The 13689-nt window shown below is 41.6% G+C and overlaps 1 protein-coding gene across 1 annotated transcript in view; it reads right to left on the bottom strand.

Annotated features, from left to right (window-relative positions):
* MYO16 (myosin XVI) overlaps positions 1 to 12485 on the bottom strand; it is a 467123-nt gene extending 454638 nt beyond the window's left edge. Inside the window, exon 1 of the mRNA XM_081547232.1 lies at positions 12393 to 12485. Coding sequence (XP_081403358.1) covers positions 12393 to 12435 — 43 coding nt within the window. The 5' untranslated portion in view covers positions 12436 to 12485. The remainder of the gene's footprint in view (positions 1 to 12392) is intronic.
* Positions 12486 to 13689: the final 1204 nt, after the last annotated feature.

Raw genomic sequence — 13689 nt, 5'->3', positions numbered from 1 at the left:
GAAAGCCCTCCATCAAAATGTTCATGTATACGTTTACGATTAAGTACTGCAGTATATGCAAACCAACCATAGCATTAATTGTGCTTAGTCACTCAGGCTTGTCCAGCTCTTTGCGGCCCCGTGGACTGTAGCCCAAACAAGATCCTCTGAGCACTGAATTTTCCAGGCAAGAATACTGGAATGAGCTGCCATTTCCTACTCCAGGGGATCTTTCCGACCCAGGGATTGAACCCGTGTCTCTTGTATCTCCTGCACTGCAGGCAGAGTCTTTACTACTAGCTCCACCTGGAAGCCCATAGCATTAATTAGAACAACTTTATCAATTTTATTTTAAAATGCCCTGATGTGAGTAAACTGTTCCAACTAGAGAGAAAGAACTAATCTCCCATGAATGCAGATGGTCAACTAGATAGACTTCTCTTCTTGGGGAGACACCCTCAAAACTGGCCTTCAGCGTTTATTCACTTAGCAGCATGAATCCTCCTAAGTCCAAAGTGCGTAAAGACTGTCTTCTCTTCCAGGTTCCAACTGGCTGCCATTTAGGATTATCCCTGTAAATTTGTTATTGTTGTTGGTGTTTAGTTGCTAAGTCGTGTCTGACTCTTTTGCAATCCCGTGGAGGATAGCCTGCCAGGCTCCTCTGTCCATGAGATTGTCCATGCCTTGTCTCCAGGCAAGAATACTGGAGTAGGTTGCCATTTCCTTCTCCAGGGGATCTTCCCAACCCAGATTCTTTACCACTGAGCTACCCAAGACTAAATGGCTTCTAATTTGAGTTCTTGGGTTTGTCCCAAAGGCAATGGTGATTGATGGAAAGACTCCACATGAATTAGGCAAAAGATATCAGCAACATCCACATCAGTGCGGACATACAGTCTTAACTGCAACTAATGAACTGCATGGGTCATGGGCCTCCACTGTGTTCCAGGTCCCAAGAAGCTGGCAGGTCCCCACGGACTCCTCTCCCCTTTGTGTCTCTAATGGGCTGTGTTAGATCCACCTGGTCACTTCCCTGACCCCCAGTCCCACTAGTAACTATTCTGGGTGGTATGACTTTGTACTCGCTGCTTCCCAAAAACAAGTCCCTGGGGGACAACAGCACTTTCCTGAACGTTTCCTAAAGTGAAGAAAGTGTTAGTCGCTCAGTCGTGTCTGACTCTTTGCGACCTCATGGACTGCAACCCACCAGGCTCCCTGTCCCATGGAATTTCCCAGGCACAAATACTGGAGTGGGTTGCCATTTTCTTATCCAGGGGATCTACCCAACCCAGGGAATGAACTCGGGTCTCCCGCATTGTGGGCAGATTCGTAATCATTTGAGTTACCAGGGAATCCCTAATGTTTCCTAAGAACCCAGAAAACCGACTCTCCGTCTCTTCAGTATTGCAGCTCTTCACACTTGGCAGCATGAGCTCCCCGAGACCACCCAGCAGCCCCGCGACAACACGTGACCTAAACCTTTGGCTTGGATGACTTTCTTGGACATGATCCTCTTTCCTCATGAGTCCAGCTCCTCCAAACGGATCCAGGGATTGACCTCTAGTCCCAGTGAAAGATCCTAACCTCGCCCCTCTGCCCCAACTCCACAAAGCAAAACAGGGTAAGAGAATCTTCTTTCCAGGACCTCCAAGCACCATGCCTTAGAGAGGAGGGGATGAGAGCGGGTGGGTGTGTCAGCCAGTAGCTGCTGGGAGACAGAACCACACCAGCTCGTGTCTCCAGGGAATTAGGCATAAAGAGCCAGTCACGAGACATTCAAGGACAAGAGAGATAAAAAGGAAAACTGAGGTATCAATAAGAGGGAGCAACAGCAAGATGCAGCCACGACTCCTAGCATCTGGGGAGAAGCTTGACAGCGTTGGTGCTAAAACCACGGTCCCTAGAAAATCGGAGAAGGCAATGGCACCCCACTCCAGTACTCTTGCCTGGAAAATCCCATGGATGAGGGGGCCTGGTAGGCTACAGTCCATGGGGTCGCTAAGAGTCGGACATGACTGAGCGACTTCACTTTCACTTTTCCCTTTCATGCACTGGAGAAGGAAATGGCAACCCACTCCAGTATTCTTGCCTGGAGAATCCCAGGGATGGCAGAGCCTGGTGGGCTCCTGTCTATGGGGTCGCACAGAGTCGGACACGACTGAAGCGACTTAGCAGTAGCAGCAGCAGAGAGAAAATACTGCCTGCAGTCACTAGCATGTTGGAAGGAGCATGAAAAACTGGAATACTAGATTATGCTACAGGAAAGAACTGCCAAGGCTAATATTTCTATGTTAAAATCAACCAGGTGATTTTTAAAGGAATATTTGCATCCTAGGGCATCCACCTACATACAATTTTGTAGCCAATGCCTGTGGAAAACACAAGTGTTTGTACCTTGATTTTAAGTAAGTCCTTGTAATGTTATTTAGCCTCTAAACTAAAATATCTGTATCAAAGGAGATATGTAGTTTCTTTGTAGCTTAAAAATAAACATTAGCTCAGTTCAGTTGCTCAGTCGTATCCGACTCTTTGCGACCCCATGGACTGCAGCACACCAGGCTTCCCTGTCCATCACCAACTCCCGGAGCTTGCTCAAACTCACGTCCAAAACTCATGTCCATTGAGTCAGTGATGCCATCCAACCATCTCATCCTCTGTCGTCCACTTCTCCTCCTGCCTGGGATCTTCCCCAGCATCAGGGTCTTTTCAGATGAGTCAGCTCTTCACATTAGGTGGCCAAGGTATTGCAGCTTCAGCTTCAGCATCAGTCCTTCAAATGAATATTCAGGACTGATTTTCTTTAGGATGGACTGGTTGGATTTCCTTGCTGTCCAAGGGACTCTCAAGTCTTCTCCAACACCACAGTTCAAAAGCATCAATTCCTCAGCACTCAGCTTTCTTCATGGTTCAACTCTCACATCCATACATGACTACTGGAAAAACGATAGCTTTGACTAGACGGACCTTTGTTGGCAAAGTAACATCTCTGCTTTTTAATATGCTGTCTAGGTTTGTCATAGCTTTTCTTCGAAGGAGCAAGCATCTTTTAATTTCAAGGCTGCAGCCACCATCTGCAGTGATTTTGGAGCTCAAGAAAATGAAGTCTGTCCATTGTTTCCCCATCTATTTTCCATTAAGTGATGGGACCAGATGCCTTAATCTTAGTTTTTTGAGTGTTGAGTTTTAAGCCAGCTTTTTTTTACTTTCCTCTTTCATTTTCATCAAGAGGCTCTTTAGTTCCTCTTCACTTTCTTCATATATTAAATGAAGAGCAATTGGAAAGTGATTTAAACTGGATCTTAATCAATCAATAGATGATGTTAGCATTTTTGGTAGTGTTTTTCCTAGCCACAGAGATTAAGTATATGATTTCTATACAAGCAAAATTCTCTACATTGATATGGAAGAGAACATGTACACCTCTATTTTCTAAAAAACTATCAATTTTGGTCTTATCCGCTAAAAACAAAATCTTAGCTCTTTCTTACATCTCCAGTCAAAGCTACACACAGTCAATGTCTTCAAGACACTGTAGAAAATTCTTAAAGAGGTGGTAATACCAGACCACCTGACCTGCCTCTTGAGAAATCTGTATGCAGGTCAGGAAGCAACAGTTAGAACTGGACATGGAACAACAGACTGGTTCCAAATACTGGACATGGAACAACAGACTGGTTCCAAATAGGAAAAGGAGTACGTCAAAGCTGAACACTGTCACCCTGCTTATTTAACTTATATGCAGAGTACATCATGAGAAACGCTGGGCTGGAGGAAGCACAAGCTGGAATCAAGATTGCAGTGAGAAATATCAATAAACTGAGATATGCAGATGACACCAGCCTTATGGCAGAAAGTGAAGAATAACTAAAGAGCCTCTTGATGAAAGTGAAAGAGGAGAGTGAAAAGTTGGCTTAAAGCTCAACATTCAGAAAACAAAGATCATGGCATCCGGTCCCATCACTTCATGGCATAGATGGGGAAACAGTGGAAACAGTGGCAGACTTTATTTTGGGGGGCTCTAAAATCACTGCAGATGGTGACTGCAGCCATGAAATTAAAAGACACTTACTCCTTGGAAGGAAAGTTATGACCAATCTAGACAGCATATTGAAAAGCAGAGACATTACTTTGCCAACAAAGGTCTGGCTAGTCAAGGCTATGGTTTTTCCAATAGTCATGTATGGATGTGAGAGTCAGACTATAAAGAAAGCTGAGCACCGAAGAATTGATGCTTTTGAACTGTGGTGTTGGAAAGACTCTTGAGAGTCCCTTGGACTGCAAGGAGATCCAGCCAGTCCATCCTAAAGGAGATCAGTCCTGGGTGTTCATTGGAAGGACTGATGTTGAAGCTGAAACTCCAATACTTTGGCCACCTGATGTGAAGAACTGACTCATTTGAAACGACTCTGATGTTGGGAATGATTGAAGTCGGGAGGAGAAGGGGAAGACAGAGGGTGAGATGATTGGATGGCATCACTGACTCGATGGACATGGGTTTGAGTAAACTCCGGGAGTTGGCAATGGATAGGGAGGCCTGGCGTGCTGCAGTCCATGGGGTCGCAAAGAGTTGGACACGACTGAGCGACTGAACTGAACTGAAGTGAATGTCTTCAATCTCTAATATCTGTATCGCAAAACTTTCTAACAGTTTCTTTGCTCTAATATTAACACATTCACTATAATAGTTCCAAAATAATTTCTTAAAACTCAAATTGCTTATGCCACAGCTTCAAGTGACTAAACTGTAGACCAAGGGCCAGAAAAGTTCTCTCAAAATGCAGATAGTAAGTTTTTGGATTTTGTGATCTACCCAGTTTCAGTAAGTGAAAGTCACTCAGTCATGTCCGACTCTTTGCTATCACATGGATTACACAGTCCATGGAATTCTCTAAGCCAGAATACTGGAGTGGGTAACTGTTTCCTTCTCTAGGGGATCTTCCCAACCCAGGAATCGAAGCTGGGTCTCCTGCATTGCAGGTGGATTCTTTACCAATGGCGCTAGCAGGGAAGCCCCAGTGTCTGTGACAAAATCACAGAAGCAGCCCTAGACAATACTTAGATTAAGAGGAGTATCTGCTTGCCGGTTAGCTTTATTTAGCAAAGACAGACAAAGGGTGAGATTCTCAATGGGTTGGTGCAAGCTAGGCCCATGGGCCAAATCCAGCCTGCCTCAAGCCTGTCTGCACTGTGTAATGTGTCACCCAGGCACTGTCCACACAGCCTGAGGTTGCTTTGACACCACATGGGCAGAGTTGAGTAGCTAGTTGAGATACCCGTATACTTCACAAACTGGAAACCATTTGCATTCTGGTATTTTACCAAAAAAAAAAAAAAAAAAAAAAAAGCTTGCTGGCACCTGCTCTAGAAAAGAAAGTCCAAATCCCACTGCTCAGTACACACGTCTTCAGGGTCAGGCTCCTGCTTACTGACATCTGCCAGGGCCCCCATGCATCCTGCTCTCAGACTCTGCCAACTGCCAACCCAAACTACAGATCTGTGTCTCTTTTTTCAGATTGAAGGGTAGTTGCTTTACAATGTTGTCTTAGCTTCCGGTGTGCAGCAAAGCGACTCAGTTATACCTATACATATATGTTCGTATATATATGGGCTTCCCTGGTGGCTGACACAGTAAAGAATCTGCCTGCAATGCAGGAGACCCGGGTTTGATCCCTGGGTCGGGACAATCCCTGGAGAAGGGAAGATTCTATCTCATATTGTTTCCCATGGTTTATTACAAGATATTGAATACATTTCCCTGTGCTATTGTTGTAGGATGTTGTTTATTTATCTTATATATAGTAGTTTGTATATGAAAATAGTCAAAGTGTTAGTCACTCAGTTGTGTCCGACTCTTTGCAGCCCCATGCACTGTAGCCTGCCGGGCTCCTCTGTCCATGGGATTCTCTAGGCAAGAATACTAGCGAGGCTACCCATTCCCTTCTCCAGTCCATCTTCCTGATCCAGGATCAAACCCATGTCTCCTGCATTACAGGCAGATTCTTTACCATCTGAGCCACCGAGGAAGTCCAATTTGTATCTGCTAATCCCAAACTCCAAATTTATCCCTTCCCCACCTTCTTCCCCCTTTAGTAGCCATAAGTTTGTTTTCTATGTCTGTCTGTTTCTGTTTTATAAATAAGCACATTTGTATCATCTTTTAGATTCTACATATAAATGATATCATATGATATTTGTCTTTCTCTGTCAACTTGCTTCATTTAGCGTGATAATCTCTAGGTCCATCCTTGTAACAGCAAATGACATTATTTCATTCTTTTATGGCTGAGTGGTATTGCATTGTATATATGTACCACATCTTCCTTATCCATTCATCTTTAGATGGACATTTAGGTTGCTTCTATGTCTTAGCTATTGTAAATAGTGCTGCTAAGATAGATGTTTTACAAATATCAATACAAAAAAAATTCTCAACAGTTACAAGCAAATGAAATCATAAACATATAAAAAGAATTATATACCTGATCAGGTAGAATTTGTCCCAGGAATGCAAAGTTGGCTTAAAACATGAAAAGAAAGCAATACAACACACCATATTCATAGTATAGAGGACCAAAAAACACATGATCACTGCAACATACAAAGAGAAGCATTTGATAAAGTCCAACAACACTCCTTACTAAAAACATTCAACAAACCTAGGAAGAGAAGGGAACTGCCTTAACCTGATAAAGAGCATCTACAAAAAGCCTAGAGCTAGCACCAGACTTAATGGTGAAATCCTGACTGTTTTCCCTTGAAGATCAAAACAAGACAAGGATGTCCGCTCTTACCACTTCTATTCATGGTAATGGACTTTCTAGCCAGAACAATCAGGCAATAAAAGGAAGTAACAGGCACCCAGCCTGGAAATGAAAAATAAAACTACCTCCATCAACAAAGACATCCTCTTGCATATAGAAAACTCCAAGAAATCTGCACCAAAAAAATCTTTAAGAACAAATAACTGAAATCAGCAAGTTTGCTGAGTACAAGATCAACCTTCAAAAATCAATTATGTCTCTGTACACTAATAATGAAGACATCAAAATGAAACTGGGAGACATTTATTTACAATAGCAACAAAAATAATGAAAACCCTCAGGAACAATTACACAGGAATTTACAAGTAGCCAATTTTGTTTCCAAAGACAAAAAAGCACTAGAGAAATGACTTGGTGTTCTTCGCACGCCCATGCTGGTGTGAGGTTTAAAACCTACAACATCGCTCCTCCTCTATTCCTCCATGGCCTGCACGTTTGAAGCCTTTTAAAATATGTTTCACTCTCAGCATACCACTAATGAAAAGCGTAAATTACAATTCACTACAACACTCCTGATCAGTCTCTTATTTCAGAAATTTCTCAAATCAGCTTCAATATCACGAACTTAAACACCCACAGTGTTTCCCCGCCCTGCCACAGGTTTTACGTTTCCCACTCTCCACAGTTCACCAACCTTGACAATTCTGTCTTGATCTCCTCCGGGGGCTAATCCTCAGTTCCGAGCCATCCTCTGATGCTCCCGCTTTCATCTCCACTAGATCCTCTTATCCTTAACCAGTGAGCCAATTCCTACACTTCCACAGTTCACAGAGATTCAGTCATCAAAGAAGTATTTTCTTAGAGCCTGAAGAAAAAAAAAGGGGGGGTGGGGGGGAATACAGCAAAACTACTTGGCTCATTATCTCTCTTTCTTTCGCCTTTTACCAATATTAAAATCTGAAATAATCAGCTCTGGACTTGCCTCATTTGTACTTCCACCAAAAACCAAAAGTACAACAACCTGTCAGTGTCACCTCAGGCCTCCTAAGACTGTCTTTGATAAACGCATTGTCCACAAAGCTAACTTGAAGCAAGTGTCTAATAGACCCAAGAGATGTTTTAATTCAAAATAATGGCCCTCTCTAAGGAAAGCCCCGATCTCAGCACACAGATCACTGAAGAGCTTAGATGCAAGACAGAATAATAGATGCAAGACCAGAAAAGAGGCAAGGCTCCTCACCATAACAATGCCGTTTATAGTCAGAAACAGATTTGATCATTCTCAATGTTTTTCATTTCCCTCAAGTCCTGAATTAAAGAAGTCTTCCATGTATTATTATCTCAGACATATACATTGACTTAGGGGAACCTACAAAGTATTTCAGACTCTTGTACCCAAAACAGGCAACTAAGAACAAAAATCTAGCTTTAATTGTTAGCTTCCCAGGCCCACCTGACTTTGTTTGGGAAGCAGAGCACACTTTTAAGGAAGAAGTAATACCAATTCTTCACACAAAGTTTCAAGAAATGAAAGATGAGAAAATGTTGCCAACTCATTCTATGAGGCCAGTATTACCAAAACCAAGTAGATATCACAAGAAAACTATAGACAAGTGTTTTAAGAATATAGATGCAAAGAATCCTCAGCAAAATAAGAGCATTTGAACTTTGGGAGCATAAGAAAACAACTATACATCATGATCAAATAGGATTTATCCCAGGAATGCAAAGTTGGTTTAACATGTGAAAAGAAGTCAGTGCAACACACCATGTTAAGAGTATAAAAGACAAAAGCCATATGGTCATTGCAGCAGATACAGAGAAGCATTTGATAAACTCCAACAACTTTCTTGTTTTAACAAACTAGGAAGAGAAGGGAACTTCTTCAACATAATAAAGACATTCACAAAAAACTTAGGGCTAGCATCATATTTAATGATGAAAACCTGAAAGCTTTCCCTTAAAGATCAAAACAAGACAAGGATGTCTGCTCCCACTTCTATTCAACACCAATGTAAGTTCCAGCCAGGATAATTAGACAAAAGAAAAAAAAACAGGCTTCCAGACTGGGAAGGAATAAGTAAAACTATCTCTATCAATACAATGCATCCTGTTGTGTAAAGAAAATCGTAAGGAATCCATACCAAAAAAAATCTATTAGAACTAAAAACTGAATCTAGCAAGTTCTCAGGATATGAGATCAACATAAAAAAATTGACTATATTTCTGTGTACTACTAATGAACAAGTCAAAATAAAATTAGGAAAAAAATCTATTTAAAATAGCATCAAAAATAATGAAAATGCTTAGAAATAAATATAACAGAAGTCCAAGATTTGTACAATCAAACTTGCAAAACATTGTTGAAAGAAACTAGAGATTGTAATAAATGGACAATCCATATTCATCAATGGAAAGTTGAAGTATTATTAAGGTGGCAATATTCCCTAGAATGATCTACAATGATTCAACACAAATCCTACCAAATTTTAGCAGACTTTTGTGAAAAAAATTGGTAAGCTGATCATAAAAGTTATATGAAAAGGCAAAAGACCCAGAGTAGCCAAAACAATCTTAAAAAAAAGAACAACATCAGAGAGCTCACAAAGCTGTGGTTTTTCCAGGAGTCATGTACGGATGTGAGAGCTGGACCATAAAGGTAGGCTGAGCACCAAAGGACTGATGCTGTCACCTTGTGATGCAGGCGAAGACTCTTGAGAGTCCCTTGGACCACAAGGAGATCAAACCAGTCCATCCTAAAGGAAATCAACCCTGAACATTCATTGGAAGGGCTGATGCTGAAGCTGAAACTCCAATACTTTGGCCACCTGATGTGAAGAGTCAGCTCATTGGAAAAGACCCTGATGCTGGGAAAGATTGAGAGCAGGAGGAGAAGGGGACGACAGAGGATGAGATGGTTTGATGGCATCACCAATTCAATGAACATGAGTTCAGGTAAACTCTGGAAGATTGTGAAGGACAGGGAAGTCTAGCGTGCTACAGTCCATGGGGTCACAAAGTGTCGGACATGACAGTGACCAGTGGTGGTGGTTGAGTTGCTAAGTCGTGTCTGACTCTTGCGACCCCATGGGCTGTAGTCCAACAGGCTGCTCTGTCCATGGGATTCTCCAGGCAAGAATACTGGAGTGGGTTACCATTTCCTTCTCCAGGGGATCTTCCCAACCCAGAAACCAAACTAGGGTCTCCTGCATTGCAGGCAGACTCTTTACCAACTGAGCTAAAAGAGAAGCACAAGGGCAGACTTAGCAACTAGACAACAACAGAGAGCTCACACTGACAATTTCAAACTTACTGAACAGTGACAATAATCAGGACACTGTGGTAATGGGATAAGGACCATAGAGCGACAGAATATAATTGAGAGTCCATAAATAGGCCCTTACATCTACGGTCAATTAAATTTTGACAAGGGTACAAATAGGAAAGAATAATATTTTTAATAAATGATGCTGAAAACCTTAGTATCCCCACACAGAAGAATAAAGTTGGACCCCTTACTTAACACTATACAGAAAAATTATCTCAAAATGGATCACAGACTCAGAGACCTAAAAAAAATAGTGTGGTTCTACTAACATATGCAGCTCACACCATTTGCAACATATCACACAGGTTCAGTAGTACCTTATGTGGCCCCTGCTGGTCAGAGATTAGTCCCCTGACCAGTTCCCTGGATGTCACAGCAACACCACACTGTCTAAATATTCCTAAGCACATTCTGTCAACATCTGTCAATTAAAGACCAGTAACAACAACCAGAAAAATCCATGAACCAGCACTGGTCCATTAAGTGTGCCAAATTACTATCACGATTGTCTAAAACACCCTTTTTAAATGCAAGTACCCCAAGCAGTACACACAGCAATCCTCCTAGAAATGGAGCTCATTGCTAATAGACTGTCACACCCTTAAAATCCACAGCAAATGACATGCCAGTGGGTACCATGGCAGTGATTTCAAAACGCATAATCCCTTTTTCTACACTTCCAATCTACTCTTATGTTCTCTGACACTCAAAGTACTTTCTGTGAAAAAGTTTACTTGGGCAAATAAAACTGGAAGGTTGATTACAGAGGCCAGATTCAGAAATGCTCTCAAGACATTGATGGAGTGAGGTTGTGTTTAGAAACATTTTTCTTGTCTCCTGAGATTCCATTTTGAATACTGCTGATGAAGTACCTTCGTACCAGAAAATATACCATTATTCTAAAAGTAACTTGGTACCAGAGGTTGTTTGTTGTTGTTTTTTTTTTTTCATTTACTTGCTTGAATAGCTTGTCTTATTTAGTATTTTGAATATGCATTTTTCCTAAGTCTGGGTGCTCAGAGCTCTAAATGTGTTTACACATAAGAAACAGGTAATAGCATTTATATAGAAATGGATAACTACGAGAGTACAAAGTAAAATTTGATTTACAGTATCACATTCATGAGCCAGTGTTTCAAATCAATATCAGTGTTGATCATGAAGCAAAGGGGAACACATTTTATAATACCTCACCTCAGTCTGAGTTAAAAAACACTCGTCTTTTCATAAGAAAAATCAGTGGATCCACCTGGAACTGTTAGAAAGTCATAATATGCTAGAAGCATTGTTTAGTTTTAGAGAGTTCCATTTTATCCCCCAAGAAGAAATGCATTGTCAGCAAGGGTTTTGCCAGGATCTGGCAAATGCTGCCCTCGGAAGACTGCGCCAAGAGAAAGGAAGAGAGCAAATATTGGTTTCTGTTATGTAAACAAGTCATGCTCTTCTGTTCTCCAAGTTGAACTAATGGGAAAGTAGACAGCTCTTAGCATGGACTGGGCCCCTGGGGTTAGCCATGTTCTCACTGCAAACTGATCGTGCCTGATAAATATATTTTGTTAATGTGAACCACATTTAATAGAGGCATTTCAGTAATTACCACATAACAGATCTTTCTCTGTTCCTTTCTGCTTCTGCAACCTTATGAGGAGACAAAGCCGAGTATGTATTATAAGTAAGAAATGAAAGAAAGCAAAGCACATCCATTTTATCAGATTACCTGAAATAAGCCATTTATCATAAAGATTACATTGACCAAGTTCAAGACCTATTTCATACCTAGAATAACACTATGTAATAACTGCATGCTAAAAACGAGTGCTAAGCACAATTCAGTAATATGTCATGTGAATATATTATTTTTATAAAGCTTTACCATGGGCTCCTTAAATACTAAAATAGCAAACCTTTTATTTTTTCCCTGATTTAGACTACTTACGTGTTACAACTATTCAATGTAAAATGGAATTTAAATTTTACAAATGTTATATAAAAATAAAAACATACAATAACAACTTTCATTTACATTTTCTAAAAAGTCATTTCTCTAAACATGTTCATGTAAACTGAGCAAATAAAAGCAGTTTGACATCAAGGATACATAACTTATAGAATTCATCTCAAATATAAAATTCTGCTTTAGATAGCCAAATTTAGATGAGTGAAAACAAATTCAGTGTTACCTGAAATAACTGCAGAGCATTTATAAAGAGCATAAAATTTCCATAATACACTTAATTTTCAAACATCGTTTTACTAGAATATCCAAAGTAAATATTTAACATCATATTCATCATGTCTATATAATTTAAAATGCCGTTTCCTACCAGAAATGTTATCCTGACAAATTTGGCTTGAGCGTATTCCCATGTACAACTGAATCAATTTCACACTTACTCACCTCCCTGTCTCTGGGAGGTGGTCCATTCATTGGCTTGATATTGCCATGGCAACTCCGCAACATGGTAACATGCCAGCCAAGCTCTGCTCTTCCAGCCCCAGTATATAGTGAACTGCCTCATGCAAATAGCATCACTGCGCCTTTATAGGCGGGTCTTTTCCACTCTTAGCCTGTTATTTTAAAAATGATATTTTAACACCTACTAAAGATAATTCAGCACTAGGAAAGCAACTGTAAGGTTACTTCTTTTTGTTAGAGTGTGTGTGTTGGAGAGCTTATCTAAAATTTTCTGAAAGCCCTCATGAAGAGAAGCTGAGCTCACTTGTATTATCACTGTGACAGGTGTGAGAGGACCTGTCGTTTACCCGAACAATGTTTAAGTCACTAGTGTTCAGGGTGAATCACAGGTCACTATATTATACTTTCAAACAAAAGGCAGTTCTTTAAAGTGATGGTGGTACCGCTCCTTGTTTTTCTTACAGAATCTTCCTGGAATGTGTGTTTGTATTGATTTACTAGGACTGTCAGAACAAGGCGCCACAAACTGGGTGGGCTGAAACAGCACAACAGGATTCTCCGGCAGTTCTGGAGGCCAGAAGTCCAGAATCGAGGTGTGGGCAGGGCGGTGCACCAGGGGAGGCTCTCCCACGCCTTCCTCTCAGCTCCTGGCGGCCGCCCCCAGCCCTCGTTCACCCTGAGTTTGCTGCTGCGTCGCCCAGTCTCTGTCTCTGTCTTCCCCCGGCTCTCTTCCCTCTGCATCTGTGTCTCTTAGGAAGACATGGGTCACGTGAGGGTTGCTCTCTGGACTCACCTTGGGGCTTCCCAGGTGGTAAAGAACCCACCTGCCAATGCAGGAGACATAAGAGATGACAGTTTGGTCCCTGGGTCAGGAAGATCCCCTGGAGTAGGAAATAGCACCCGCTCCAGTATTCTTGCCTGGAGAATCCCGCGGGCAGAGGAGCCTGGGGAGCTATGGTCCATGGGGTCACAAAGAGTCGGACACGAGGGAAGCCCCTGGGCATGCACACATCTTCATGAATTACATCTTCAAACGCTCCACTTCCAAACAAACTCACATGCAGAGAGGGACAGGCATTGGATTTCAACAGCTTTGTGGAGCAGGGGAACAATTCAACCTGCCCTGGTGTTGCTGAAGGAACGTTTCACGAAGTGCAGAAGGACCAAAGGCTTCATCAGGCCCTGCTCCATCCATCCGTGTGGAC

Source organism: Giraffa tippelskirchi, chromosome 12, assembly GCF_054371585.1.
Source record: "Giraffa tippelskirchi isolate mGirTip1 chromosome 12, T2T-mGirTip1v1.2.pri, whole genome shotgun sequence".
In the NCBI taxonomy this organism is placed as follows: domain Eukaryota; kingdom Metazoa; phylum Chordata; class Mammalia; order Artiodactyla; family Giraffidae; genus Giraffa; species Giraffa tippelskirchi.
Note: the sequence above shows the minus strand (reverse complement) of the source record. Positions and strands in the feature narration are given on the sequence as shown.